This window comes from Rattus norvegicus, chromosome 2 (genome assembly GCF_036323735.1).
Source record: "Rattus norvegicus strain BN/NHsdMcwi chromosome 2, GRCr8, whole genome shotgun sequence".
NCBI classification, from domain to species: Eukaryota; Metazoa; Chordata; class Mammalia; order Rodentia; family Muridae; genus Rattus; species Rattus norvegicus.
The window spans coordinates 176,503,845-176,531,199 of NC_086020.1; the positions used below are offsets into that span (position 1 = coordinate 176,503,845).

At 47.4% G+C, this 27,355-nt stretch overlaps 1 protein-coding gene across 2 annotated transcripts; it reads right to left on the reverse strand.

The window, feature by feature from the left end:
* Syt11 (synaptotagmin 11) lies at positions 1 to 26,510 on the reverse strand. Of its 2 annotated transcripts, none has more exons than XM_006232748.3 (4): positions 25,646 to 26,510; positions 15,507 to 16,330; positions 4,012 to 4,135; positions 1 to 3,064 (listed from the first exon to the last, which is right to left on the reverse strand). In XM_006232748.3, the coding sequence occupies exons 1-4, from the start codon at positions 25,677 to 25,679 to the stop codon at positions 2,754 to 2,756; spliced, it is 1,293 nt and encodes a 430-aa protein (XP_006232810.1). In that variant the 5' UTR covers positions 25,680 to 26,510; the 3' UTR covers positions 1 to 2,753. The 2 variants fall into 2 exon arrangements, with proteins under 2 accessions (XP_006232810.1, NP_113855.2); NM_031667.3 differs by having other exon boundaries at positions 4,015 to 4,135; positions 25,646 to 25,931.
* Positions 26,511 to 27,355: the final 845 nt, after the last annotated feature.

A 27,355-nucleotide genomic window follows, 5' to 3' on the forward strand; every position in this document is an offset into this window, starting at 1 on the left:
TTTAGTCTGAGTCAGTCTTTATTCTGCACGTGTGTGGCGCATTGACAAGGTCCACATACAAGATAGCATTACACATTGCAGGTTAGCGTCACAGCGTTATGCAACTTCACACAGTTCGTGTTAGCTTTTTCCATTTTTTTTTCTTTTTAATTTGACACTTTTATTTTTGAGTTTTATTTTTACAAGAGAAGACACAAGGTAAAGAAAGACGACCACTTTGGAGAGGGATTGTGGTGAGGGCAATGTCACTATGACCAGTAATAAAGTCTCCCATATCCCCTCCTAAGTAGGTCCCCCTGGGCCCCACAGCACGGAGATCTGCTCTCCAGCATGGCACTGCCCACCAAGACGCACACTGTGGCCATGCCGAGAGCTGAAAGAAGGAGAACTCAAGAGGGAACTTCTGATATTGGGAACAGTTCTCAGAGTCCCCAAGGAGTCAAGAAATCTCCACAGACAGACTGGCTGCTGGGAAATCAGGAGTGACCTTTCCCTAACCTATTCCTAACCACAAGAGCCTTGTGCAAAAGCTAGGATGTGACTCTCTTGTCTTTCAATGGCCAGGGAGAGGCGTTCTGCCTCTGCCCACAGCCGTGAGCTCTGTGAAGAACATGTGTGAAAGCCAGAGTCCGCTAAGAAGCGTTAGGATACCAAGTCCATGATGGATCAGGCCTGAGGTAGGAGGGAGGGATCCTGTACTGCCCACCCCTTTGCCTTTTCTTGGCAGCCCCGAGCCTGTGGAAGTACAGGCTCCCCTACCAGCACCCGCGCTCCGCAGACCCAGAGGATGCAAAGGATCGAGCTGCAGGGGCACGGGGAAGGAGGAGGAGCATGGTGAGGCTGTTTCCCAGACTTCTCAGGGGGAGCTACAGAGGCACACACAGCGGGACAGAGGCCAGGCTCCACCTGTCACTTCGCATCCCTTCTCCCAAGGAGACAGGGCCTGCGCAGTGACTTCTGATCTCTACACATTAAGGCGACGAAGAGGAACCGTTTCAATCGTTTTCCCTAATGGGGCTTAGAATGCTCCTGCCGGGTTTTCGTTAAACTATGTCAAAATGCCTTTTTAGAAAACAAAAAGTATTTTCTTCTACGTATGATACACTATTTACACTCCATGGGTTAAAGGACGGAGACTAGTGGTGCGATCCCAGTTGATGGTGAGACACTGAGTCAGATTATGGGATTTAAGGGCTGACAGGAGCAAGAGTACAGTGGGGTTTCCCGTCTGTACAGGGCTGCTCTGCCTTGCCAAGAGTCGGCAGAAAAAGAACAAAACCAAGCAAACAAAATCAAATGAGAGGTTGGGGGGTGGGGTGGGGGGGGCGCAGAGTGGATTCAGATCCACAAGCACGAGGGGAACCACCAAAGGCATTGTCACCAACCCTCTCCATGGAAAGTCAGCTTGTCCACCCCTTCTCAGAAGCAAGCTAGAAAGTGATGGCCTTCAGGGAAGTGGGCACTTCAGTTACAGCTAATTGTTCAGGCCCTGGATCAAGCTATCTCTTATTTGACTGAGGTCCTCTTCAGGCTGTCAAAATAGGCACTGCCCATCCAAGCTCACCGCTCGTTTCCTCTGGAAGTCTCCGCGTGGAGACCTGGGTCTGGGCTCCAGGACGATGCACAAGCTCTACACTGTCTGGTGCAGTGGCAGAGACATGGTGGAACTTTGGTTTCCACCCTTCACTGTGTGGGGAGACTCCCAGTTCTCCAGCCGTGAGCTTCTGCTGAGGAGAGTGGAGCTCGGAAGGCATTCATACGGTCTTACAACTCAGCCCCACTCGGCTTTCTTAAGAGCCACCACTCTAAAGCTCAGGGGCTGAGGCCTGTTTTCCTTAGGAAACAGAAAGCAACCTGTGTTGGCTACATAATGAAGAGATGCCTGAGCGCCCGGCACAGTTCTGGAAAAGTAAAAGCCAGTGTAACCTTACAAACCTGGGACTGCTGACCACTGATGAAGAGCCCACCACAGAGGGCCACATGGACATCTTATTTCATCCCCTGGTCCCCTGACCTGCAAGCAGCTTTCAGGACGCGCTGGTACTGTTCACAGGTACCTCGCTCTAGGTGAACCCTCCATTGCTCCTTCTGGAGAAATCAGAGTCCTAAGTCCAGCCCCACTCCTCCTGAGCTCATCAGGGGAATCTCTAGTCACTGGCTGCCTACTACCCACACATCCCATTCTCAACCACTCTTTCTCCTGGAAACCCCACTCATTTCCTCACTTACTACAGACCTCAGGATTTGTAACTCAGCCAAAGAGCAGAGATGTGAGAGGTGACAGCAAAAGGGACTGGATGATGGGGACATGGGGCTTTACAAGAGCAGACTTTTCTCCTGCGGTGATGGAAAACTGGAATAACCCAGAGAAGCCTGATAAAGAGAGGCCAATTTCAGGGGATCAGCAAATACAGTTCGGCACAAAACACAATTTTCATGGATTAAAATCTGCAACTTGATATTGTTAGGCTAATTTCTTGTTTGTATTAGACATGCAAGTATAAGGTTACATTGTTATATATAGACTTGGGGTCTTCCCTTCTCTTCCCCCCTCATTTTAAAAAACAAAAGATCGTCTAGTGCCTTGCAGAGAAGAAAGCAATCCTCACGCTAAGAACCAATCTGCAGCCGTGTGGAGTGTGAGGTTCTTCGTGTGGTTTGTTCTGTAAGAAATCTTCTACGACTAAAATGAGGTTTTGAGTCAGCTTCTCTGTCACCTCTCCCCGTGTGTGCCTCCCCGCCTGGCCCCAGGGTTAGTACTCGCTCAGACTGTGCCACTTGGCTACAGGCTTGCGGGGACTCTCGCACACCTCTCTCCAGTGTTCTGCACCACTGGTTGTGACACTGTGTGCCCCCAAGATCAGCCTCCCTACCACCTCATTCTTAGTAGTACGATCGAAGTCAATGACAAGGAACTCGATGCTGATATCAGGCAGGAGATCGGTGGGGATGTCATAGATGAAGGACTCATTGAAGATGGGGTTCAAAGTGCACTTCTTTACATGAGTTTTCTTCTTGGCAATGCGTTTTCTGCCGTAGTAGACGTTCACCTTGACATAAGGATCTGGAGCCCCCCAAAGAGAAGAAGAGAGACAGGTCTATGATACGGTCCTCTAATGTGTGGTAGTCCTGTGTTTAGAATCTGAACGGTGTGGGCAGGAGAGATGGCTCAGCGGTTAAGAGCACTGACTGCTCTTCCAGAGGTCCTGAGTTCAATTCCCAGCAACCACATGGTGGCTCACAACCATCTGTAATGGGATCTGATGCCCTCTTCTGGTGTGTCTGAAGACAGCTTCAGTGTACTCAAAAATAAATAAATCTTTTAAGAAAAAGAATCTGTACAGTGGTTCTCAACTTGTGGTTTAAGACCCTTTTGTGGGTTTAAGGACCATTTCACAGAGGTCATAGCAGATGTCCTGCATATCATAGATTTACATTATGATTCATAACAGTAGCAAAATTATAGTTGTGAAGTAACAATGAAAATAAGTTTTTGGTTGCGGGGTCACCACAACATGAGGGACTGTGTTAAAGGGCTGCAGTTTAAGAAGGTGGAGAACCACTGGTTTAGGTGGAAGAGACTCTGCTGACTGACCATCAGGGCTTCAGTGACTGCACCATAAAAACACACAGGCCACCCAGGAGTCTGGCTGCCTAGACTGGGGGTGGGGGCAGGGGGACTGAGCAGGTATGGGGTGTAGAACGAGGTAGAGGCCTGCAGAAATCAGGAAGCACTGTCAAGGACATGGGGATGAACAGATTACCTGCAGTCTTTTATAAGTCTCACCTGAGGTAACCGCTCCAGCATGCATGGGATTTAGAATGCCCTTGTTGGTTTACCACAAGCACCACTGTGGCTGTGGACACCTATTGGCTAGTCACGGGGAACAAGCACAGACGGAGGAGTAGGCGGACCGTGAAAGGGGTCTGGACATGGAGTATCTCAGGACCACGGTGAGGGGTGGGGTACGGTTGGTTCAGTCAAAGAAATGGGTTGAAGTAAATAGCTGCTACCTGAGAGACCGGTGATATCCATCTTCGGCAAGTGTCTGGCTTTGAGGACCACCACTGTCATTCTCTGTGCGACGGGCTGGTATGACAGAGATACCTGGAGTTCCCCTCTGCTAATGCACTTCTGTAAGGGAGAGACCTCAGGTTAGATCCTGGCAGGAGAGCAGGAGACTAGACAGCCTTGTGCAGAGGAGAGGGAAGAGAGCCTGCGTGTGGGTGTGCTCAGGGCCAAGTAAGGGGTGTGGATTCAGGCGAGGTACAGAGACACCATCAAGACTGCCAGAGCTCTGAAACCTTCCCTGGCCAATTTAAAGCTGATTCCTGTGTCCATCCCCTGCCCTCTTTTTTGGGTGGTTCTGGGAATTGAATTTAGGGCCTCCTGAATACTAGGCTAGTACTCCACCACTAGCTGGGCAGTCAACTCTCAGGACTCCGGAGGTAGACTTAGGAGTTTGAGGTTAGCCTGGCCAGTCAGAGCTGTATAGTGAGAACCTGCAGAGCTGTATAGTGAGAACCTGCAGAGCTGTATAGTGAGAACCTGTTTCAAAAAAAAAAAAAAAAAAAAAAAAAGTGCTCTGCTGAGCTACCCTGCGGTATACTCACTCACGTTCCTTCTCTCTGGCCCCACAGGGACCTCAAACTCTCTACAGGGTGGTTGGATTGACTACTGATCCTCCTGCCTCCAGCTCTGAGTGTTTGGTTAGCAGTTATCTGCCAGCTTGGTTCAGGCTACTTCTACTCAGTGTTTTGTCACAAGTTATTAAACATTCTCGAACTTCTGCTCCTTCCTCCATAAAACAGAAGCCCTCCCTCACAGCATCATTAGGAAGACTGGGTAAACCAAATTTTGTAAGCGGCAGCTGTGTCCAGCATGTAGCAGTCTCTAATTTGGTTCTTAGCATTGGGGGGTGAGTGCTGGAGGCTCAGTGGCTAAGGGCACTTGTCCTTCCAAAGGAAGTTCACAACTGCCTTTAACTCCAGCTCCAAGGGATCCAGCACCCACCGCTGGACTTCAGTTGTATTTGCACACACATGGTACACACTCACATAGACACATAAGTTTAAAAACAAACGGGGGAGCAGGCAGATGGCCACTTGGTAAAGTGTTTGCTTTGAAAGCACGAGGACCTGAGTTTGGTGTGAAACTTAAAAGGAGAATCCAGATCACCATCCCGGCAGCTCACACCAGGGATCCCAGTGCTGGGAAGTAGAGACAGGCAGATCCCAGGTCAACCTGCCTGGGTGAATCCTGAACCCCCGGTTCCAGATTCAGTGAGAGATTCCATTTCAAGACACAGAGGGCCAGGTGTGGTGGTGTACCTTCGACCACAGCACTTGGGAGGTAGAGGCAGGGAGATCTCAGTGGGCAGCCTGGTCTACAGAGTGAGTTCCAGGACCGCCAGGGCTATGTAGAGAGACCACATCTCAATAAACAAACAACGAAGAAAGGGTGAGTGGTAGGATGGCCCATGGAGTACAGCAGGCAACTATCAAATTTCAACCCTGGAAAGTACAAAGTGAGAAAACCGATTCCTGCTGGCTCCCTTCTGACTTCACCCGTGCAGCACGGCAAGCACGACAGCAAGACCAGAGAAGGTATTCACGTCAGCTGTGGCCCCCACACATAAACTTGAACCGGGTGTGGCTATGCACAGATATAACACCAGACCTTGAGAGGAGCAGCTCAAGGTCATAGTCAGTCCAACCCCTGAACTACACAGACCTTGTCTCAAAATGTTTGTCCTTGAGTTGGTGTGGTGACACAGACCTTACCTCTCAGGACTCAAAAGGCAGAGGCCAGTGGATCCTTGTGAGTTTGAAATCAGCCCGATCTACACAGCAGAAAAGAATAATGCAACCTCGTCTCAAAAAATGGTTATTTCTTTGAAAACTATGGGCTGGAATTGTAGGATAGTGGTAGCCTTTGTGCTTACCACGTGGGCACCCTAGATTCAATCCTCAGAAATGTAGAAGGAATGACCTAGGGTACAATGCATACCTAATTCTCAGCACTTGGGAGGAGGGCTAGTCTAGACTATGTAATGAGTTTCAGGCCATCCTGAGAGATATGATGAGAGCATTTCAGAACACCAAAACGGCCAGGGGAGATGAGTCAGTGTATAAAGTGCTTGTTGCCCAGGCATGAAGACTAGAGTCTGGATCCCCCAAAGCCATATATCCATATATAAACAAGGGGTGTGTGTGTGTGAGTGTGTGTGTCTGTGTGTGTGCATGTGTGTGAGTATCTGTGTGTGTGTGTGAGAGTGAGTGTGTGTGTGAGTGTGTCTGTGTGAGTGAGTGTGTGTGTCTGTGTGTGAGTGTGTTTGAGTGTGTGTGAGTGTCTGTGTGTGAGTGTGTGTGTGTGTGTGTGTGTGTGTGAGTTTGACCTGCTTATAATCCTAGCACAGGGGACATAGAGACTGGGATACCTGGAGCAAGCTGGCTAGCCAGTGTCTGACAAAGTCTGAGTGGTGAACTCAAGGTTCAGCGAGAGACCCTGCCTTGGTAGATCAGGTGGATACAATAGGGGAAGACAATGGACCTCAATCCTAGGTCTCCACATGCATTTGCACCCCCATACATGTGAGTGCACACACACACACACCATTCACATGTTTTGGAAATTGTATGGTGGGAACCAGGAGATGGGTTAACTCTTCATTCTGCCTCACTGCATGACTTGGGCAGGTAAGTCCTTGAGACAAATCTCTGGAGCCTGCTGTAATTTCCCAAGGTGACCTGCTTGCCAGTTCCCCTGCCTGACTTTCCCACTGCTCCTCGCTCCCCTCCTTTGTTTCTCCAGCTTTAAAATTTGCCTCTATTTTGCATTTGAAAAAAACAAATCTTGCTGTTCGGGCAGGGACTGCCTCACTCCATTCCAGCTTCAGCTTCTCGTTGCCTGGGTTACAGAGACCCATGCTTCTCTGGCTGCAGAACATTTGCTGGTTTTCAGACTGTGTAGCCCTGGCTGGCCTAGAGCTCACCGTGGCTGGCCTTGGACTCACGCTTCAGCCTCCCAAGTGCTGTAGAGGAGTGTACCACACCGGACACTGATTAGCTAATCAACAGCGTTTGGGTTTATAGCTCCCTGTGTCAGTGCTGGGGTCCAAGGGCAGGAGACTAAGAAATCATTGCCTTTCAAGGCCCAGGGCCCAGGGTCACACACTGAAGACACAGAGCATGGGCTACCAGAGCAAGACCCTATTTTATTTTTTAAGTTTTTTTTTTTTTTTATTATTTGTGTGTATAGGTGCTTTGTCTACATGTCTGTGCACCATATTCACATAGGGTTTGCACAGGTCAGACAAGAGGGCACTGGATCCCCTCTTGAACTCAATCACAGGCAGTTGTGAGCTGCTATGTGGGTTCTGAGAATCAAATCCAGGTCCTCTGCAAGACCTAGGTCCTCAGAACTACTAGCTATCTCTCCAGCTTGGAAAACATTCCACCCCCCCCCCCCTTTTTTTTTTCTTTTTTCTTTTTTTCGGAGCTGGGGACCGAACCCAGGGCCTTGTGCTTGCTAGGCAAGCGCTCTACCACTGAGCTAAATCCCCAGCCCCCGTCCCCCCTTTTTAAAAGATGATTTTCCTTCCAGGTGTGGTGGTCTTAAGTCCCAGCACTCAAGAGGCAGAGGCAGGTAGATCTTTGTGAGCTTTGGATCAGCCTGGTTTACAGAGTTCCGGGACAGCCGGGGCTATGTAGGGATTGTATCTGAAAAAAAAAAAAAGTTTTTCCCCCTTCAGCTTTCTGCCCCTTCTCTCTTCTCCATCTTTCTGGCCCTCTTTTTCTAAATAGAAAGGTGGTCCTGGAGATCAAACTCAGGGCCTTATCCATCTCGCAGCCACTGCCACAGCTGCAGCCCTTGGCTTTCGGGATAGAAGTACAGAAGGAGCTAGTAGACTCAGACTGTACTCCATGGTTTTCCTCTGCTCGACTGAAGCTCCACATGTTCTTATTTCACTGTCGTGATCAGCTCTTGATTGTACCTATGTATCCATGCCCAATAAACAGCCGTTGTCCTTGACAACCTGCATGTTCCTGGGTTGTTTCCTTTCGGCGTATTCCAAAAATCTGAGAAGAGACCCTAATTCACTTTCACAATTAGCTATAATCACAGGGAAAGTAATGTCCCTGGTAAATGCCTTCCAAAATACCAGGGAGAAGCTGTTCAATAGAACAGCTACCAGCTGGCTGAGTCTGCATTAGCTTTGACTCATTCGAATGAAATGAGCGGGGGCTGAGCAGATCCGTAGTTAAGAGAGAGCACTTGTTGCTTTTGGAGGGGACCGAGTTCAGTTCCCAGCACCCGAGTGGTGGCTCACAGTCATCCATAGTCTCCACATGCAGGGAATCTGATCCCATCTTCCTCTTCCGACTTCCACAGGCACCAGGCACACACATGGTGCATACACAGGAAGACACTGAAACACATATGTACTTTGTTTAACTGGAAACATTAAGCAGGGGGCCGACATGTTGGCCGGAGGAGGAGCACTGCTTTAGTAGAGGAGCTGGTTCCACTCCAGGCACCCACATGGCAGCTCACAAATGCCTGTGCTCTGGTTCCAGGAGATCAACGTCTTCTGACCTCTGAGGGCACTGAATGATGTGGTGCATACACGTGGTCAAACATTCACACACGTAAATGAAAAATAGGTATACACACATAAATAAAAACATGACCCTCAGAGGCACAGTCCTGGCACCTGGGAAGCAGAGGCAGGAGGATCTCTGTGGGTTCTAGGACAGCCAGGGCTATGTAGAGAGACTCTGTCTCAAAACAAACAAAGCAAAAGAAAACTGATCTTGGGGACGCAGAGATGGCTCAGCAGTCAAGAACACCTGCTGCTCTTACTGAGGACCTGGGACCCATTACTAGCATCCACAGCGCTCACGGCTGCCTATAGTAACTCCAGTTCCAGGGATCCCACGGTCTCTTCTTAGTTCCATGGGCTCCTGCATGCACATAATTCACATAAATACACCCAAGCACACACTCGTACATGTAAAATAAATACGAGAGAGAGAGAGAGAGAGAGAGAGAGAGAGAGAGAGAGAGAGAGAGAGGAGCTGAGTTTGTGTTCCTGCACGCATATCAGAGAATTCACAGACAAACGTTTTGGTCTTGTCCTTAGGGCTAATGGTGATCAACTTAGTTGAGGAATGGCTGTTTTTGCTGGAGTTGTCATCTTTCATGAATGTCCCTGCCTTCTAAAGGAACTGACAGATTTTTAGGGCTTGAATTGTGGAGGAAGAATAGGGAATAATAATAATAATAATAATAATAATAATAATCCCACACAGCTGGCAGAGTGCTTGCTGAGCATCCACAAAGCCTTGCATTTGATCCTGAGCACTTTATAAAACTGAATGCAGCAGAGAACACCTCTAATCTCAGTGCTGAGGGGAAAAGACAGGATACAAAATTCAAGGTCAGGGCTGGAGAGATGGCTCAGAGGTTAAGAGCACTGGCTGCTCTTCCAGAGGTCCTGAGTTCAATTCCTAGCAACCACATGGTGGCTCACAACCATCTGTAATGAGATCTGATGCCCTCTTCTGGTGTGTCTGAAGACAGCTACAGTGTACTTACATATAATAAATAAATAAACCTTTAAAAATTCAAGGTCAAATCCCATTGTTCTCCAGGGTCTAGGAAAAGCACAGTTCTTACGCCACATCAGGTAATTTCTTTGTGACTATACATGGACTGACCCTGGGCTCCGACCCCATAGGTAGCAATGAATAGCCTAGTAAGAGCACCAGTGGAAGGGGAAGCCCTTGGTCCTGCTAAGACTGAACCCCCAGTGAATGTGATTGTTGGGGGGAGGGCGGTAATGGGGGGAGGATGGGGAGGGGAACACCTATAGAGAAGGGGAGGGGGAGGGGTTGGGAGATGTTGGCCCGATACTGGGAAAGGGAATAACACTCTAAATGTAAATAAGAAATACTCAAGTTGGGGTTGGGGATTTAGCTCAGTGGTAGAGCGCTTGCCTAGGAAGTGCAAGGCCCTGGGTTTGGTCCCCAGCTCCGAAAAAAAGAATTAAAAAAAAAAATACTCACGTTAATAAAGAAAAAAAAAAAGGTAATTCCTTTGCAACAGGTCACTCCAGAAACTTATAACTGATCAAAATGCAGGGTTGTGGAGCCCAGTCTCAACTGAGGAATGTTCAGCATGTCTCCTGTACCCAAGGCTCAGGGATCATTCCAGACGGGGCAGAAAAGACTGTAACAGCCAGAGGTCCAGGAAGTCTGTTGTGAGACTGTGCCCTAGAAACATCAGAGAAGCTACACGCATGAAGTCTCACCAACCACTGCCTAGACCACCTACACAGGAGCAAAGCTCACGCCTGTAATCCCACTGTGACAGGCCTTAGGGTCAGGAGTCCAAGGTCATCCTGTGTTATGTAAGAGCCCGTCTCAAAACTCCAAAAACCAGGCTGCAGAGACAGCTCAGCAGAGAACATTGCTTGCTTTCCTTGTAGAGGACCTGGCTTTGGTTCCCAGTGCCCCCATGTTAGCCCACAACCTCTATAACTCTAGTTGAAGGGAATGGAACACGCTCTCTGGCCTCCCAGGGAACCAGGCAGGGGTAGGTAAAACACTCATGAGCATAAAAGACAAATCTAAAGAGGATACATTCTTATTTTAAAAAACACCAAATTCGGGGTTGGAGATTTAGCTCAGTGGTAGAGCGCTTGCCTAGCAAGCACAAGGCCCTGGGTTCGGTCCCCAGCTCCGAAAAAATGAAAAGAAAAAAAAAAAAAAACAAAAAACAAAAAATACCAAATTCCAAACTAATTAACAAATATGATTATGGCTTAGAGCTGTGCACGGCCACACGTGCTCATTAACCCAGCTGCTCCAAAGCCTAAAGATGTGGGAGAGCAACTTTGAACCTAGATCCAGTAGTCTGGGGGAGACCCTCTCTCCAACCAAAACCCTGAAAGCTGTTGCATACGTTTCCTAGTTACTGCTTAGACTGTGCCCAGATCATCTGTTCTTGCAGAGCCCCTGTGCCCCATCCTAGTTCTTGGGGGAAACAGACCTTCCCGTTTTCTCCCCTCCACCATTTCTCAGACAGTTACCCACCCATCTCCTGGCTTCCTCCTCCTCTGGCTCTTTTCCTTGGGCAGCATGACCACCCCCCTCTGTGCTACTGAAGCCTGCAGCCACAACCTGACTGCCATCCATCATTCTGCAGGGAAGGCCAGATCTCCTTGCTCCCTTGGCCCCCTCCCTTTTGCTTTCTATTCAATTCTCAGTTCAGGCAGCCCTGTCAATGGCTCTTTTGAGCCTCTGATGCCTGGGAGCTAGGCTGCTTCCCAGTCCCTGGGCCCAGTCAGGCAAAGAACCTGTTATGAAGCAAGGGAGCAGAAAGGCACGGAGAAGAGATTTAGCCATGTCTGACAGAGCCTCTGCTGTGGCACAGTGGATTAGACCCAGGATCCTGAAGGACATGCTTGGATCAATGAAAACCTGGCGAGGACAGGCCTACTTCCTTGTAAGTAGCCTCCTTCAGAGTAATTTTCTAGCTAGAATCTGCACTGTGTGGGCCTATGTGCTCTCAATAAACCTTTTGTGGGACCAGAAGTCTGCAGGACCACCACTGCTCTAAATCACAGCCATGAGAAAATGCAAGAGACAAAACCCCAACACTCAGAGGCTTCCCCTCCCCACAGGAAACAGCTCTCTTTTTGTCCCTGGACTATTGACATGTTTTCCTTTGTCCTTTCAGTCCCAACAGCTAGACTGGATGATCTGGAGGTCACATGCAAATCTGGGATTTTAAAAATCCTCTCATTCCCATGACACTGCCTCAGGTAAGCAACATGACCCGAGAAACATTGAGGCCATCTCATGCGTCTGTTGTCCCGTCTGCCAGTCGGCTTCTCCCAGCTCTCTGCCTGTACCTCTTAAGCCTTTCTCTCCCGTTGCAGGCTTAGCATGAGAATGTGAGTTCACTTATGATTATTAAGTACAATAAAAGAAAACAAAGCAGTTGCTTAAGAAATTATTTTCACGGGTGGAGAGAGCGCAGCAGTCAAGCGCACTGGCTGCTCTTCTAGACAACCCGGGTTCGATTCCCAGCACCCCATGGCAGCTCACGACCGTCTGTAGCTTCAGTTCCAGGGGATCCAATGCTCTTTTCTGGCCTCTGTGGGTGTTAGGCACACAAGTATACATGCAGGCAAAATACCCATACACATAAAGTAAAAATAAAAAATCAATTCTGTAGTCCAGGCATTGTGGCACATCCCGGGACTTTGCAGACAGAGGCCTGGTCTGCATAGCTCAGGGTGTCCAGATCTACACAGTGAGACCCCCGTCTCTAAAGAAAGTTCCCCTGGGGCTGGTGGAAGGGCACACAAACACACGTGCTCCACACCTTTGTGTGGCTTTGTGCATGGTGGACAAGCACTGTGCCTGCTGAGCCATATTCTCAGCCCTCCTACCCGGGAACCTTGGAAGGAAGGTTTGGTTGCTTTTACAAGCTGGGCTGAAGCTGCAGCTCAGTGTGTGTTCGGCCCCTCTAAAAATGGTGCCTTTTAAAGATGAACAGGGAAGTGAGAGAGGCCTGGGGATCCTGGGGATGAATGAAGGACAGACTCCCTGGTGGCTGATCTGAGATAAGGGCTCAGAAGTGTGGGAGTCTGGCAAGCTCTGCTGTCCTGTCTGGGCCTCAGGATCCTAGCCCTGGCTTCATCCTCATGAGAGGAGTTAATAAAGCGGGAAGAAACTTGGCTCTCCCCCGAAGAACTCAAATGCCATTGTCTGTGCGCTCTGCCCAGTGCCCTAGATTTGATTGCTTTGTTTCCAGTCTTTTCCCAGCTGCAGCTCGGCCCAGAGCCCTGCCCCTACCCCCATAGTACCAGACTGTGAGCACATGAGTGGCCTGGAAGAGTGGTGGGTGGTGTTGGAAATGGTCCTCCTTCCAGGACAAACAGGGCTAAGCACTCGAGTCCTGTAAATGGGAGCCAGGAAACTAGAAAGTGGGGAGCAGGTACCGAGGAAAAGAAGGTGGTAAGAAGACAGAAGTGGGGGTTGGGGATTTGGCTCAGTGGTAGAGCGCTTGACTCACAAGCGCAAGGCCCTGGGTTCGATCCCCAGCTCCAAAAAAAAAAAGGGAAAAAGACAGAAAAGGGGACATTTCCCTTCTGTAGTCTGTCTCCACTGTCCTTTCATGTTATGTCTCTTTTTCCTTTTGAGCTAGGATGTCAAGTACTTTAGGCTGTTCTTAAACTTGTAGGGAAGGCTGACTTTGAACCCCTGATCCTCCTGCTTCTACCTCCTAATTTCATATGGGACCAGGGATCCAACCTAAGGTTGTGTGACTCAAAAGCACACACTCTACCAACTCAGCCATATTCATAGCCTGTGTGTGTGTGTGTGTGTGTGTGTGTGTGTTTCTAAGTGAGACAGAGTCTAGCCTCTGTCGACATTCAGCTACCTTTAGCTGAGGATGACCCTCAACTCCTAAGCTTTCTCATCTCACAGACCAAGAGCTGGCCAGGATTTCAGGCCTCTGCCATGATGCTCAGTTCTAAAAGTCAAAAGTTCCCAAGCACTCAATTAGCAAAAGCAGGAGGATTAGTGTAAACCCAAAGGCAGCCTAGGCTACATAGTAAGCTCCAGGCCATCGAGAACTTCATACCATGACCCTGTGTGTCACGAAACAAAACAATAAAAACTGGAAATGTAGCTCAGCTGATAGAGTGCATGCTTACGTGCATGTGTGAGACCTGGGGTCTAACTCTATCTAGTACTGCACCAACTGTGCGCTGGTACACACCCAAACCCTAGCACATGGGATGCAGGGAGGACAACAAGGAGCGCAAGGTCATCCTCAGCTCCATCAGATTCTTGGTCAACATTAAAAAAACAAATCCCCCCAGGGCTGGAGGGATGGCTCAGTGGTTAAGAACACCGACTGCTCTTCCAAAGATCCTGGGTTCAATTCCCAGCAACCACATGGTGGCTCACAACCATCAGTAATGAGATCTGATGCCCTCTTCTGGTGTGTCTGAAAACAGCTGCAGTGTACTCACATACATAAAATAAATAAATAAATCTTTAAAAAAAAAACCCTAAAAAACAAATCCCCCCTCCCATTTTTCTCCTATGTGTTGGGGGGTGAATCGAGGGTCTCTCACATGCTAGACAAGTACCCTGTCAGTAACATGCTCCTCTGCTAAGTCTGTCTCTCAGACTCCATCCAGCCTCTGGGTTGCAAACACTGCCAGTGATGTGTGTTTTCTCCAATAAGGAGAGGGTAATAATACGTCAGGCATGTTACCTGGTTCCTCATCATGACCTAGTGCGGAAGTCAGCTGAGGGGGACAGAAGAGTCTGTCATGCATCTGGGAAGCAGAAGCTGAGGCGTCGAGCACTGGCAGCCCTGCTCTGCCCCCATGTGAAAGACTTGGGTGGCTTTCCAGGACAGGTGGTCATTTATGCTCTGGAGGCATGCTTGTTCATGCTGTGTGCTTAGGATGTTAGTTCCAGAGTAATATTACTGAGCGGGGAAAGAGGGAGAAAGAGCAGTGTGGAGGTCCTCATCTTCCTCCCAGTGCAAACCAAGGAAAGGTCTCTGTGTTAAAGGTTAGGGCCTGGAAAGTGAAGTGCTGCGCTAAACTGAAGTTGTAACATGCTTATAAAAAGAAATACAGGGGTTGGGGATTTAGCTCAGTGGTAGAGTGCTTGCCTAGCAAGTGCAAGGCCCTGGGTTCGGTCCCCAGCTCCGGAAAAAAAGAAAGGAAAAAAAAAAAAAAAAAGAAATACACGGGCTTAAGAGATGGCTCCATGGTTAAGAGATCCTGTTGTTCTCAAAGGACTCAGTTCAGTTTTAAGCACCCACATTAGGCAGCTCCTAACTGCCTAGAACTCCAGCTCCAAGGAATCCAATGCTGTCTGGTGCCCTTGGGCGCGTGCACACACACACACACACACACACACACACACACACACTCACACACACACACTCACACACACACACAGACACACACACACACACACACAAACACACGCGCACACACACACGTACTCATGATAACATTTACACCCACCTAGGAAAGGAAGCTGAGGATAAAGAGAATTAATTTTTATACTTTTTCAGCAGCGGGGTGCATGTTCCCTCAAGAAAGAACACAGGTTCTGGAACACCAGGTTCGCCCCTTTGTCCTATAAATTGTGATGGGTCTAGGGCTGGTGGACCAGTCTGTTCCAAGCAAGCTGGATGTGGCATCAGGATACCAACCACTAAGTGAAAGTTTGGAAGCAACTTGTCCTTTAGTCTCCCAGAATTTGCTTCTTAGAGGCACGCACCTGCCAGGCCTTCTGTTATACTTTGACTGCAGCTTCTCTTTGATAGCCAAGACCTCAGTGACTTTTCTGTCGCCTGTCTTTATTACCGTTTCTCTTCTGACCCCCGTCTTACTTCACTGAGACCTGGCATGCTTCCTTGGACCATCCCTCCCCTGCACACTCTTCCTCCTCACCTGAATGTTCCTCTTGATGATGTCCCTGGTCAGCTGAACCTTGCCTGTGCTGGGGTCCACTCCAGCCAAGGGCACCATGACCTCCCCGATGACGTCATCCCGAGAGAAGCGATCAAAGCTGAGCACAAGGAAGTGCAGCACCAGGTCCTGTAGCTGGCTGTAGGGAATGCCGTAGAAGGTGAAGGTCTCATCAAACACGGGGTCCAGGGTCTTGCGAAGCACCCGGGTCTTCACTCGATGCCGCTTGTCAGGAAGAATGGTCATTTTGATGTAGGGATCGGAGCCCTGGGTCTGGCCATCCATCACTGGCAGCCCATGCGCCTCTTGGATTGTCACCACCAGAGCTTTCTTGGGAAAGTTGTAGTCCACCGAGAAGGTAAGGGACCCTAGCATCACATCTTCCTCTGGCGATGATGGGGAGGTGGGCTTGCTTTCACCGGGGGTCAGGCTGGTCATGGGGCTCCTCAGTTCTTCCCCATAGTCTCTTTTGATGGGTAACTGGTCTATACAAGATGCAGGGCTAGGCCCTCTGGGATCCCTGTCATGGCTCAGCAGGCCAGACTCCGCATTTACTAACAGGTTCCCTCGTCCACTTTCCCTATGAGAACCATCTTTGTCCCTCCGAACTTTGATGATTTTCTTCTTGTTGCTGAGGGTCTCTGGGTAGATGCTAATGCCTTTCAGCATATGAATAAACTTGTACGGTGGGGTCTTGTGCTTCTTCTCCGCCTGCTGGTGGCAGCATGTCCACACAAAGACAGTCACAGAGACACACACCACCAGCACAGAGGCGCCGATGAGGCCAGCCGCTACTGGTGACACATCTGAAGGCAGAGACCAGAGTTATATCAAAACATGACTTCCATTCCTGTCAAGAGAGTGCTTCTCCTGGGGCCAAACTAATCCTCACTTCAGCCTGCACAGTGGGAGTCCAGGCTTTGGAGCTTTTGCCCCTCACAGCCCAGGAGGGGAGTCAAACCCTTGCCTTCCTGCTAAAGCCACAGAACACATTCACAGAGCACATTTGCCTAACTACTGTTGTCTGAGACAAGGTTTTATTACGTAACCCTGGCTTGTCCTGCAAACTGCTCTGTAGACCAGGCTGGCCTGGATCACACAGAGATTGCCTGTCTGAGCCTCCCAAGTCTGGCTCACTTAGCTTCTTAATGTACCTATATGTAGTGTCTCATCTGATATTTTTAAAAATTTAGTAACATTGTAGATGTATGGGTGTTTTGTCTGCATGTCTGTCTGTCTGTCTGTCTGTCTGTCTGTCTGTCTGTCTGTCTGTGCAGCCCAACAGAGCCTGGTGCCCATAGAGGGCAGAAGGTGTTTGGTAACTTGGAACTGGAATTACAGATGGTTGCAAGCTACCGCATGGGTGCTGGGAATTGAACCCTGTCCTCTGGAAGAGCAGTCTTTGCTCTAAACCAAAAAGCCATCTTGACAGTCCCTGACTCTTCTTTTTTAAAACCTTAAAGCACTTGCAGATTTGACTGTTCAGTGTGATTTGTGCTTCTCAGAAAGTGGAGTGTTTGAAGGTCGCCTTTTGTGCAGGAATCTGTTCACCTCAGCCCCCGCACACAGCATGAGCTGTGCTGTCGGTTTCAGGGAGGCATTCCAGTACACCCAATACAGACTTCGAACAGCCAGGCTCTTGCTAACTGACTAAGAGCCGTGTGGGGAGAGGGTATGGTGCTGAATTTAGTTGGTCTCAGAAAGGTGACTGAATGGTCAGAATGGGCATGAAGACGGCAGAGTACTGAGCCATGACGAGTGCCTCATGCCTGCAAACATGAGGGAGGCTGAGCCAGGAGGCTGTTGCAAGGCCAGAGCTAGCCTGACTAATGTCTCATCTAGTGAGCTTCCGGTCTCTAGATTACCATGACACTCCACCTTAAAAAAAAAAAAAAAAGACTAGTGGGGTGCTCTGGGGGCAAAGGTGTTTGTCACAAGGTCAAAGGCCTAAATTCACCTCCAGTAATCACAAGGGAAACAACACCTCCTGAAAGTCCTCTGACCTCTGTACACTTAGTGCGTGTGTCTCACCCAACACAATGAATAAATAAATGTGGAAATGGAAAATGGAAAATAAAAAGAAAGAAAGAAAGAAAGAAAGAAAGAAAGAAAGAAAGAAAGGAAGAAAGAAGCTCTGGGTTTATAGAACATATATTTTTTAACTTGTTATAAAATCTCAGGTCCTAGGTCCCTAAAATACAAGTGTCCACTGGAGTAACAATTACTTTCTAGCGTTTTACTTTATTTTTTAAATAAATCTTTTTAAAAAAGATTTAATTATTTATTATATATAAGTACACTGTTATTTATTATATATAAGTACACTGTAGCTGTCTTCAGACACACAAGAAGAGGGCATCAGTCTCATTACAGATGGTTGTGAGCCACCATGTGGTTCCTGGGAATTGAACTCAGGACCTCTGGAAGAGCAGTCAGGTGCTCTTAACCACTGAGCCATCTCCAGCTCAGCATTTTAAATAGAAAGAAAATGTCAAATGTCATTTCCTTTGCTTGCTTCCCCCCCCCACCCCCCAGCTGGGGACCGAACCCAGGGCCTTGCGCTCACTAGACAAGCGCTCTACCGCTGAGCTAAATCCCCAACCTGCTTGCTTGCTTGCTTGCTTGCTTGCTTGCTTGCTTGCTTGCTTGCTTGCTTGCTTGCTTGCTTGCTTGCTTGCTTGCTTGCTTGCTTGCTTGCTTGCTTCCTTCCTTCCTTCCTTCCTTCCTTCCTTCCTTCCTTCCTTTCTTTCTTTCCTTCTCTCTTCCTTCCTTCCTTCCTTCCTTTCTTTCTTTCTTTCTTTCTTTCTTTCTTTCTTTCTTTCTTTCTTTCTTTCTTTCTTTCTTCCTTTCTTTCAACAGGGTCTTACTGTGTAGCCTTGGCTGCCCTGGAACTCCATTTGTAGACCAGGCTGCCCTTGAACTTACAGACATCTGGATGCCTCTGACTCCTGAGTGCTGAAATTAAAGGAATTTCACACATGCTACCTAAAATATAATTTTCTTTTAAGACCCTCTTTAAGTAGCTTATTGATTGATTAGTTGATTTCTGGGCTATGTAGCCCACTCAGGGCAGCCAGCATGCTAGGCAGTCCGCTGCTAGGTTATATCCCTAGCATTCATTGTTCTTCTTAAAAGCACAAACTTAGCCAGGGTGCTGGTGGTGCATACCCTTAATCTCAGCACTCAGGAGGCAGAGGCAGAGGCAGATGGATCTCTGTGAGTTCCAGGTCATCCTGATCTACAGAGTGTGTTCTAGGACAGCCAGGGCTAGACAGAGAAACCCTGTCTCAGAAGGAAAAAGAAAAAAGAGGCTGCATATTTAATCAGCACAGTGCTTCTCTGAGGGGCCTGGGGTTTGAGTTCAGCACCATAAAACCAAGCATGGTGGTTACACCTGCAGTCCCAGCACTAGGGAAGTGGCAGCAGGAAGGTATCAAGTTCAAGGCCAACCTGGGCTACCTGAGATCCCGTCTCTACAGAAGTAATTACATTATAATTCAAAGCTGGCCTCAAAGTCCCTAATTTTGGACCCCAGCTTCCTCTGTATGGCTCTAACCATAGTACTCAGTTTCATAATGTTACCGTTTATTATCTTCCCTGGAACGTAGCCCTTGTGAGGGCGGGTCATTTTGCTCGTTAGTGTAAGGCAGTGTTTAAAACACCTAGCAGGCATGCAAAGGTACTGTCTGCTAGATAAGCAAATAACTAAAGACACAGAGCTGTGTCCTCTTGCTTCCCTCTTCCCTGCCATTAGAACTTTCTTTCCCCTAAAAGTAGGACCTGCCTGACTTAAGTTCATCGAAGCTAAATGGGTTTTACTACCTAAGGCCCATAGTTCCCGCTTACATTTTAGAGGAAGAGCTGGAAGTTTGAAGAACTAAGGAAATAAATACAATTTTAGCATGTTCCAGACTCTTCCTAAATACCCTCATCTCCTTTACCGGGTATTTTCAGGGCTCACTGTCTCAATTACTTGAGGCCACGGGCCCAGGCTCACCTCAGGAGAGAGGCTTCCCCTGCTCAACTCGTCACCTTCTTTGTTTTCTACCTGCTTATTACCCTGACCTGTGTTTGTCTGTCTGCTTTTATTCATTAGACAAATTTAGTAAGAACAGAGCTGTCTTCTGTCTCTGTCTTGGCTTCTCAGCTGCCAAGAAGCAAATGGTTGTGGTCCAGTTTGTACTGTTATGCGGACCTGTTCCGACATGGGCCAGAGACATGGGGCCAGTGGACAAAGGACTGTGTTCTCTGAAACCACGAGCCAAAATAAACCTTTTATCAAAAACAGAGACTTGGTCCACTGTTTACTTCAACAACCTACAGTTTAGAAGCAGAGGGTATGAAGACACTATGATTGCAGACATCCAGGGTGAACATAAAACCCTCTGGAGACTGACAAGTCTGCCCCCCCATAGGCAATAACTTAGTTAGGAAAAGGGGCACACCAGGGGCCACAGGCTTGGGCCCACACTAGGTTTGCTCTGACTCACACTGTACACACAGTCCTACCTCTCATAGGCGGCAGTGCAACTGAATCTGCAGTAGACATCCTGCACAGCGGTGACAATAATGAATATCTCTGTCCTGAGTCAGATTTTTTTTTAAAGATTTATTAATTTATTATATATAAGTACACTGTAGCTGTCTTCAGACACACCAGAAGAGGGCATCGGATCTCCTTACAGATGGTTGTGAGCCACCATGTTGCTGCTGGGAATTGAACTCAGGACCTCTGGAAGAGCAGTCAGTGCTCTTAACCACTGAGCCATCTCTCCAGCCCCCTGAGTCAGATATTTTAATGTGCACTTGTTAGGCCCCTGGAAGGCATTATGATAGAGACTTTTTATTACGAATCAAAGAACTCATGGAACAAATGAATAGGACCAACGATGTCCCTAGTTTATAATCAAGGCGCCTGAGAATTTAGAACTTTTCCTTGGACTACAGATTGGCTAATGCCATTGCAGGTTTAACTTCTGACCCTTTCGCCACCAGAATCCAGTCTCTGGATTATGTATATGGGTAAATTATATGTAATTGAGATGCTTGGAGAAAAAAAATACAAAAACAGGGTGAAGGTACTTCTTGCCATGACTGTTGAAGTCGTGTGATAGGAATTCTTCTGACTTCCACATGTACTTTTTTTTTTCTTTTTTCTTTTTTTCGGAGCTGGGGACCGAACCCAGGGCCTTGCGCTTGCTAGGCAAGCGCTCTACCACTGAGCTAAATCCCCAAACCCCCACATGTACTTTTCAAAAACATAATTAAGGCTATGCACACATGAATAAAGAAATAAGATAAAGAGTGCACTGTTAACAATAGAAAGGCAGGCTAGGTGTGGTGGCACAGGCCTTTGATCTCTGCACTTGGGAGACAGAGGCAGTCTACAAACTGAGTTCCAGGGAAGCCAGAGGTGTGATACAGAGAAATCCTGTCTTGGGTAGGGAAGAATAGAAAAGCAGGGTGCTAGAAACCCTGTCAAATGAAAATTTAAAGACACTAAAAAACTAATTGACTTAATCCTAATTGCTTTAGGCATTTTCACAGGAGAGGTTTGATTTGATATTACTCTGTAGAACAGACCAGCACCAGTGTGCACTGGCTGTGGAATATACTTTGGACTCAATTAAAAGAGTCAAGCCAGGGTCAAGCACACAATTGTAATCAAACATGCAAAGCTAAAGGCTAGCTTGTGGGCTGCCCAGCTGGCAAAGCAGTTAAGAGAACTGGACCCAGGTTCCACAGGCCCAAGGTTCAATTCCCAGCACCCACATGATGGCTAACAACCTCTGTAACCACAATTCCAGGAGATCTGGTGGTCTTTCCTGGTTTCTATGGGCATGTACCTGCTGGTACTCATGCGTACTTTCAGACAAAACACCCATATATATATAAAATAAAAATAAATACTTTTTTCCTAGACAGGGTGTCATTACATAGCTCTGGCTGTCCTGGAACTCACTATGAAGATCAGGCTGGCCTTGAACTCACAGAGATTCCCCTGCCTCTCCCTTTGAGCAATGGGATTAAACGTGTGGGGCAGCCTCCACTCAGCCCAATGAATAAAATCTAAAAACAAATAAAAACCAATGTAAAAAGCCAGCCTGAGTTTCATGGTGAGACCTTGTTCCAAACAACAACAAAATCCTAAATAAATAAGTAAACAAATAAATAATAAAAGGGATTTCCCAATGGAGATTGGACCATGTACTCATGAAATTTTCTTTCTTTAAAAAAGTTCCTAATGACTTGTTTTTGTTTGTTTCTTTTTTTTTTTTTTTTTATTCGGAGCTGGGGACCGAACCCAGGGCCTTGTGCTTGCTAGGCAAGCGCTCTACCACTGAGCTAAATCCCCAACCCCCTAATGACTTGTTTTTAATGATATATATTGGTGTTCTGCATGTGTATCTGTGTGAGGGTGTTAGATCCCTTAGAACTGGAGTCACTAATTTTCTAACAATGTTTTACCACTCAATGAAAGTTGAGAACCAGTAAGACATGACATGAACAGCTTTACTTTTGAGTAATACAGGTAAGGAGAAAGGCTGTTATCAACACAAGAAAGCGTGATGCGCATGTCCAGGCCTTATCCACACTCATGTTCACTTACATCATGCACTCGGGGAGATGAGTGCTTTCAGGGAGAAGCTAGGAGGCAAAGATCCCATCCTGCTCGTTTTCAAATCTGAGTTTCTGACATTTAGCAAAAGCTAAGTAAACCCCCATGTAAACAAGTGCATGGTCAATCAGAATGGCTCCAATATGAAGACATGGCTCTCCACTCCCCAGTCAGGAGCTTTCTGGCAGATTGAACGATAGGGACTGACATCCGAGGTAGTCCCGTGCTGTGTGTCTGTGCACACAGAGTGAATGAATGTTTCAACCAAAAAAGAAGAAAATCCTGATTGGTTACTTTTTGTTTTTCAAGGTCATGTCTAATTGAATGTTGACCTGTGTCCTCCATCAAGTGCCAGGCTTTAAAGGACTTTGTAACCCATGGAAATGTCAGAGTGGCAGTTCTCTTTAGAACAATCTGTAAGGGTCTAGGGATCTGGAGACACATGGGATGTTCCCAATTCCTTCAGCCTCTGCTCAGACCAGAATTTTAAAAAAGATTAGATTATTTAATTTCTTTAAAAATATATTAAATGTTTTTTATTTAATCTTTATGTGACTAGTCTAGATATATGAGTGTTTTGCCTACTTGTATGCATGTGTACCACTTGTGTATGCCCGGTGCCTGTGAAACTCAGAAAGGGACACTGATTTCTCTGGGCTGGAGTTATGATCTTTGTGAATCTTCATGTGGGTTCTGGGAATTAATCTTAGAACCTTTGCAAGAGCAACAAGTTCTCCTAACTGTTAAGCTAGCAATTTAGTTCCCTGGGTATTTTGTTTGTTTGATTATTCTTTGAAACAGAGTGTCATGTAGCCCAGACTGGCCTCAAAATGGCTGATTAGTCAAAGCTGGCCTTGAATTTTTTTGCTTAATATTTAAAAAATTGGGCTAGAGAGATGGCTCAGCGGTTAAGAGCACTGACTGCTCTTCCAGAGGTCCTGAGTTCAATTCCCAGCAACCACATGGTAGCTCACAACCATCTGTAATGGGATTTGATGCCCTCTTCTGGTGTGTCTGAATTTACAGTGTACTCATATACATAAAATAAATAAATATATCTTTAAAAAATTACTATGTGGGCTGGAGAGATGGCTCAGTGGTTAAGAGCACTGACTGCTCTTCCAGAGGTCCTGAGTTCAATTCCCAGCAACCACATGGTGGCTCACAACCATCTGTAATAGAATCTGATGTCCTCTTCTGGTGTGTCTGAAGACAGCTACAGTGTACTCATGCACATTAAATAAATAAATGTTTTTTAAAAAAAAATTACTGTGTGTGTGTGTGTGTGTGTGACATGCCATGAGTATATGGGTAGAGATAGGTGACAGCTTTGTGGAGTCCTTTCTCTCCTTCCACCTTTATGTGGGCTCTAATAGTAGAACTCAGGCTGTCAGGTTTGAGCCGAAGTGTACTCCATACCTGATCCAGCATCTTCCTGGCCCTGGCCTATGAATTCTGAATGTTCTGAACTCTACCTTCCCAGTGCTAGGATTGTAGTGTGAGTCGCCATGCCTGGATCGCTTTTTTATTTGGTTTTATTTTTTAGACAAGGTTTTACTCTCTAGCCCAGACTGACTGGACTCTCTCAGGCTTGCTTTGAACTCATGACAATTCTATCTCAGTCTCCCAAGTGCTGGGGTGCCTTGAGTCACCATTCCTGGCTTGTTTTTCTGAAACCAGTCTTAAGACCTTGTCCAGTCTGGTTTTGAACTCAGGAAGTAGCCCTAAGTTGGCCTTGAACTCAGGAAGTAAAGAAACCACAAGTCTAGGTTCTGTTTCATCTACTTTCAAAAGGCTCTAGAATTGTAATTAGAGGAAGGACTCTGCTGGAAAAGGAGAGTTTAAGAAGCAAAAGAATGTGAAGAAAATCTTGGGTTTCTCACAAAATGGATTTCAGTTTGGGAAACTCAAGACTTAAAGGATAGAGACAGAAAGCAAAGTCGAAGAAATACAGTAAGATCCAGCCTTGGGGGTCAATCCAGCCTTGGGGTCAAACAGGAACAAGGGCTGAGGGGTGTGAAGGTCCATTGTCTGGATGCTTTCTCTGAGATCTGATGTCTTATTATGTTGCGAGAATACAGAACATTGGGTTCTGTTCAGTTCCATATACCTCTTACTTGGGAGCGGAGAAAAGCCATTTTTTTTTTTAAGTTGACTTGTGTCTCTACCTTAAATTTTGGAACCTAATGCTTACACCTGGATTGTCTGAGCGATATACTTTTTTTTTTTTTTTTTTTTTTTTGGTTCTTTTTTTCGGAGCTGGGGACCGAACCCAGGGCCTTGCGCTTCCTAGGCAAGCGCTCTACCACTGAGCTAAATCCCCAACCCCGATATACTTTCTTAAGGAATATGAAGGTTCTAGGTTTGCTTTGCAGCAACTCTCACTCAATTATTCCAATCGAAGAACAATTTTATTTTACTTATTTATGTGGTCTGGTGCACAGCATGAGAAGTTTGCGCTCCTGAAACGTTATAGAGGAGTTCCTCAAGAGGAAAGGAAGTGGCCAAGCCTCTCTTGCTTTCTTTCCCACCTATTTACCACAGTGCTTTCTGCCCCAGGGAGTGTAAAAGTGCTCTCAGAGCCCAAAGGGCTAGGTCGTGGACCAGCCGCTCCGAGATGACGTAATGCTTTCTGTGGTACACAAAGCGGCCTCCCCCAGGCTGGGCCTCTCCAGCCCCTCCCCCAGGCCAGGATTGCCTCCCCTGCCAGCACCGGCGCGGGTGAGTCCCCCTTTTTGAAAAGCTAGACCAGGGAAACAGGGAACAAAGGCCCCGGAAGAGGCGCCTAGGCACTGCCAGGAGGTTCAGAAATAGACATCACGTCATCTCTCCGCCCGGCGGCGCCAAGCGCCATTTGGTAACACCGCGAAGGACTACACCATTACGGTGCAGAATGAAGCATGCAGGGCTAGCATTTTACCCCAGCCCTAGCAACCCTCTGACCGGCTTAAGGAGTGGCTTCATTTGTGCTCCCCACCCCCGCACCCCTCTTTCCCTGGAGGCCTCCGCCTCCCTTGGCTTCCAGCCCATAGTCTCCACGCTGCCATCTTGATGTCCCATCCCCCTTGCCACTTTCCTCTCCTGCAGCCCTCAGAAGTAGGAGGGGGAGGAAGGGGCACCGCCCTGCGTGCCCCTAGGGGAGGGCTCGGCCTACCCCACCTCTCTTCCTCCAGAAAGGGGGGGGGCTGTTTCACATCCTCCGCAAGCTTGCCATTTCTCACCTCCAGTCGTGCTGACAGTGCACCATCAAGGGTTTACCATCTAGGTTTAGCATCCTGGACTTGCCTATCCTCGGTGGCACTCTGCCCTTGCCAGTGCCTGCAGTCCACAGCTGAAATTCAGAGGCTCTCCACAGTCTTCTACTCACGACCTCAGGCCCTATTCTGGCTGGTCTGGCAATTAAAGAATCCCATTTGGACTCTACTCTCCGCCCATTCCTCAGCTATCTGGCTTTGCAACGACACTGATGTCCCCCCAAATTAGTTTGTCAGGCTCTACTTACCAAAGCTGGGGCGTATATTTGTGATCTCAGCCATGTTGTAATCAGAGGCTGTTGATAGAAACACTTTTGCAGAGGTCAGACAACTTTGGAAATCTCGATCAGTACCGAGGCCCCGGCTGTAGACCTCCAGATCAAGGGAGGGGAAGGTGCATGGCCGACTGCTCCTGCGACAGTACGATCCTTGGTTGCTAGCTGCGTTTTTCTCTTAGATGCTCCAGGGATGCTCTGAGCTAAGGATGCAGGTGCAGTCAGACTGGTCCTGATGAGACATAGGCTCCGCCTCTTTCCGAATGGCCCTCGGCAGAAGACTCCGCCTCTGCCCGAAAGATTCCGGAAGCTCTTCGAGAGAAGACCCCTCCCACTGCCGAGTTTTCCCGAAGACGAGGCTCCGCCCATTCCCAGGCTGTGGGCGTTTGTGGCTAGAATTTCAAAGCCCAATAAAAAGTGTAGGTGTCACTGCTAGCTCAGTCACACATTCCTGTGTGACTATAGCAGTCGAGTGGGTGAGGAAGGAGAGTCAAGGGCAGTCTTGGATAGGTCTCCAAATACAGAAGGGAGGAAGATAGTCGCTTTAGCGTCTTCTGAAGCTGTAATTCTTGTTGCCTGGGTTTATATAGATAGAAACTGAACCTTCTGGGTTTGAGAAATTGTGAAAAAAAAAAAACTATACTGTTTTTCAGTATCGATGACCATTATTTTAGAGCACTCCTGAAACAGTAAAGGGATTTATAGAAATTTAGACCTGAGAAACTGACTAAAGATCAATCCTGGGCAGAAGCATGACGATTATGAGTTTTGGGCCAGTCTGAGGTATATAACAAGAACCAATCTCAAAAAAGCAAAAAACAATAATAAAGACCTAAAACCTTCTGGGCAGTGTTGGTCCATGTTTTTTTTTTTTTGTTTGTTTGTTTTTTTTTCTTTTTTCTTTTCGGAGCTGGGGACCCAACCCAGGGCCTTGCGCTTGCTAGGCAAGCGCTCTACCACTGAGCTATATCCCCAACCCCGGTCCATGTTTTTAAACCCAGTACCCTGGAGTATAAAACACCAGAAAATATCCAAAAAACATGAATGAATTTTTTAACTTTATGGGCCAGGCTCTGGGCACTTGGCTCTGGGCATCTTAGGAGCCAGAACTGGAATAACAAATACCTGACTCCTTTTGATATTTGGGTATTTTTGTGAGCTCATCTGTTCTGCAGAGTCAGAATCTGCAAACTGGAAAAAGTGATAAAAATATTTATTGGTCCACAGGATTTATTGTGGTGGCCAAATCACCCATTTTGAACATTTGAAAAGAACATTTTGAAAAATAAAGACTGTTATGCAGATATGAATAAATGACCTTTGATTTCAGCTATATGAAGCATCTCTCTGAATTTTAGAAATTCTCTTTTTCTTCCTATGTCCCAGGTATTTTGTTGGGAGAACGATTAGTTCTCAACTTAAACTGTGGAAAGTATGGGTTCCCCATCCCCAGGTTTTGTGTTGGGTATATAACTAGAGAAGAGTAGGAACTCCTCTCTCTCTCTCTCTCTCTGCTTCCCTCCTTCCCTTTCTCTCTTTCATTCTTCTTTTTGGAGACATGGTTTCTGTGTGTAGCCCTGGCCATCCTGGAGCTCGTCCTGTACACCAGCCTGTCCCCGAAATCAGATATCTGCTTGCCTCTTCCCCATCCATCTATCTGTCCTGTGTTGTGTTACTTTTCCC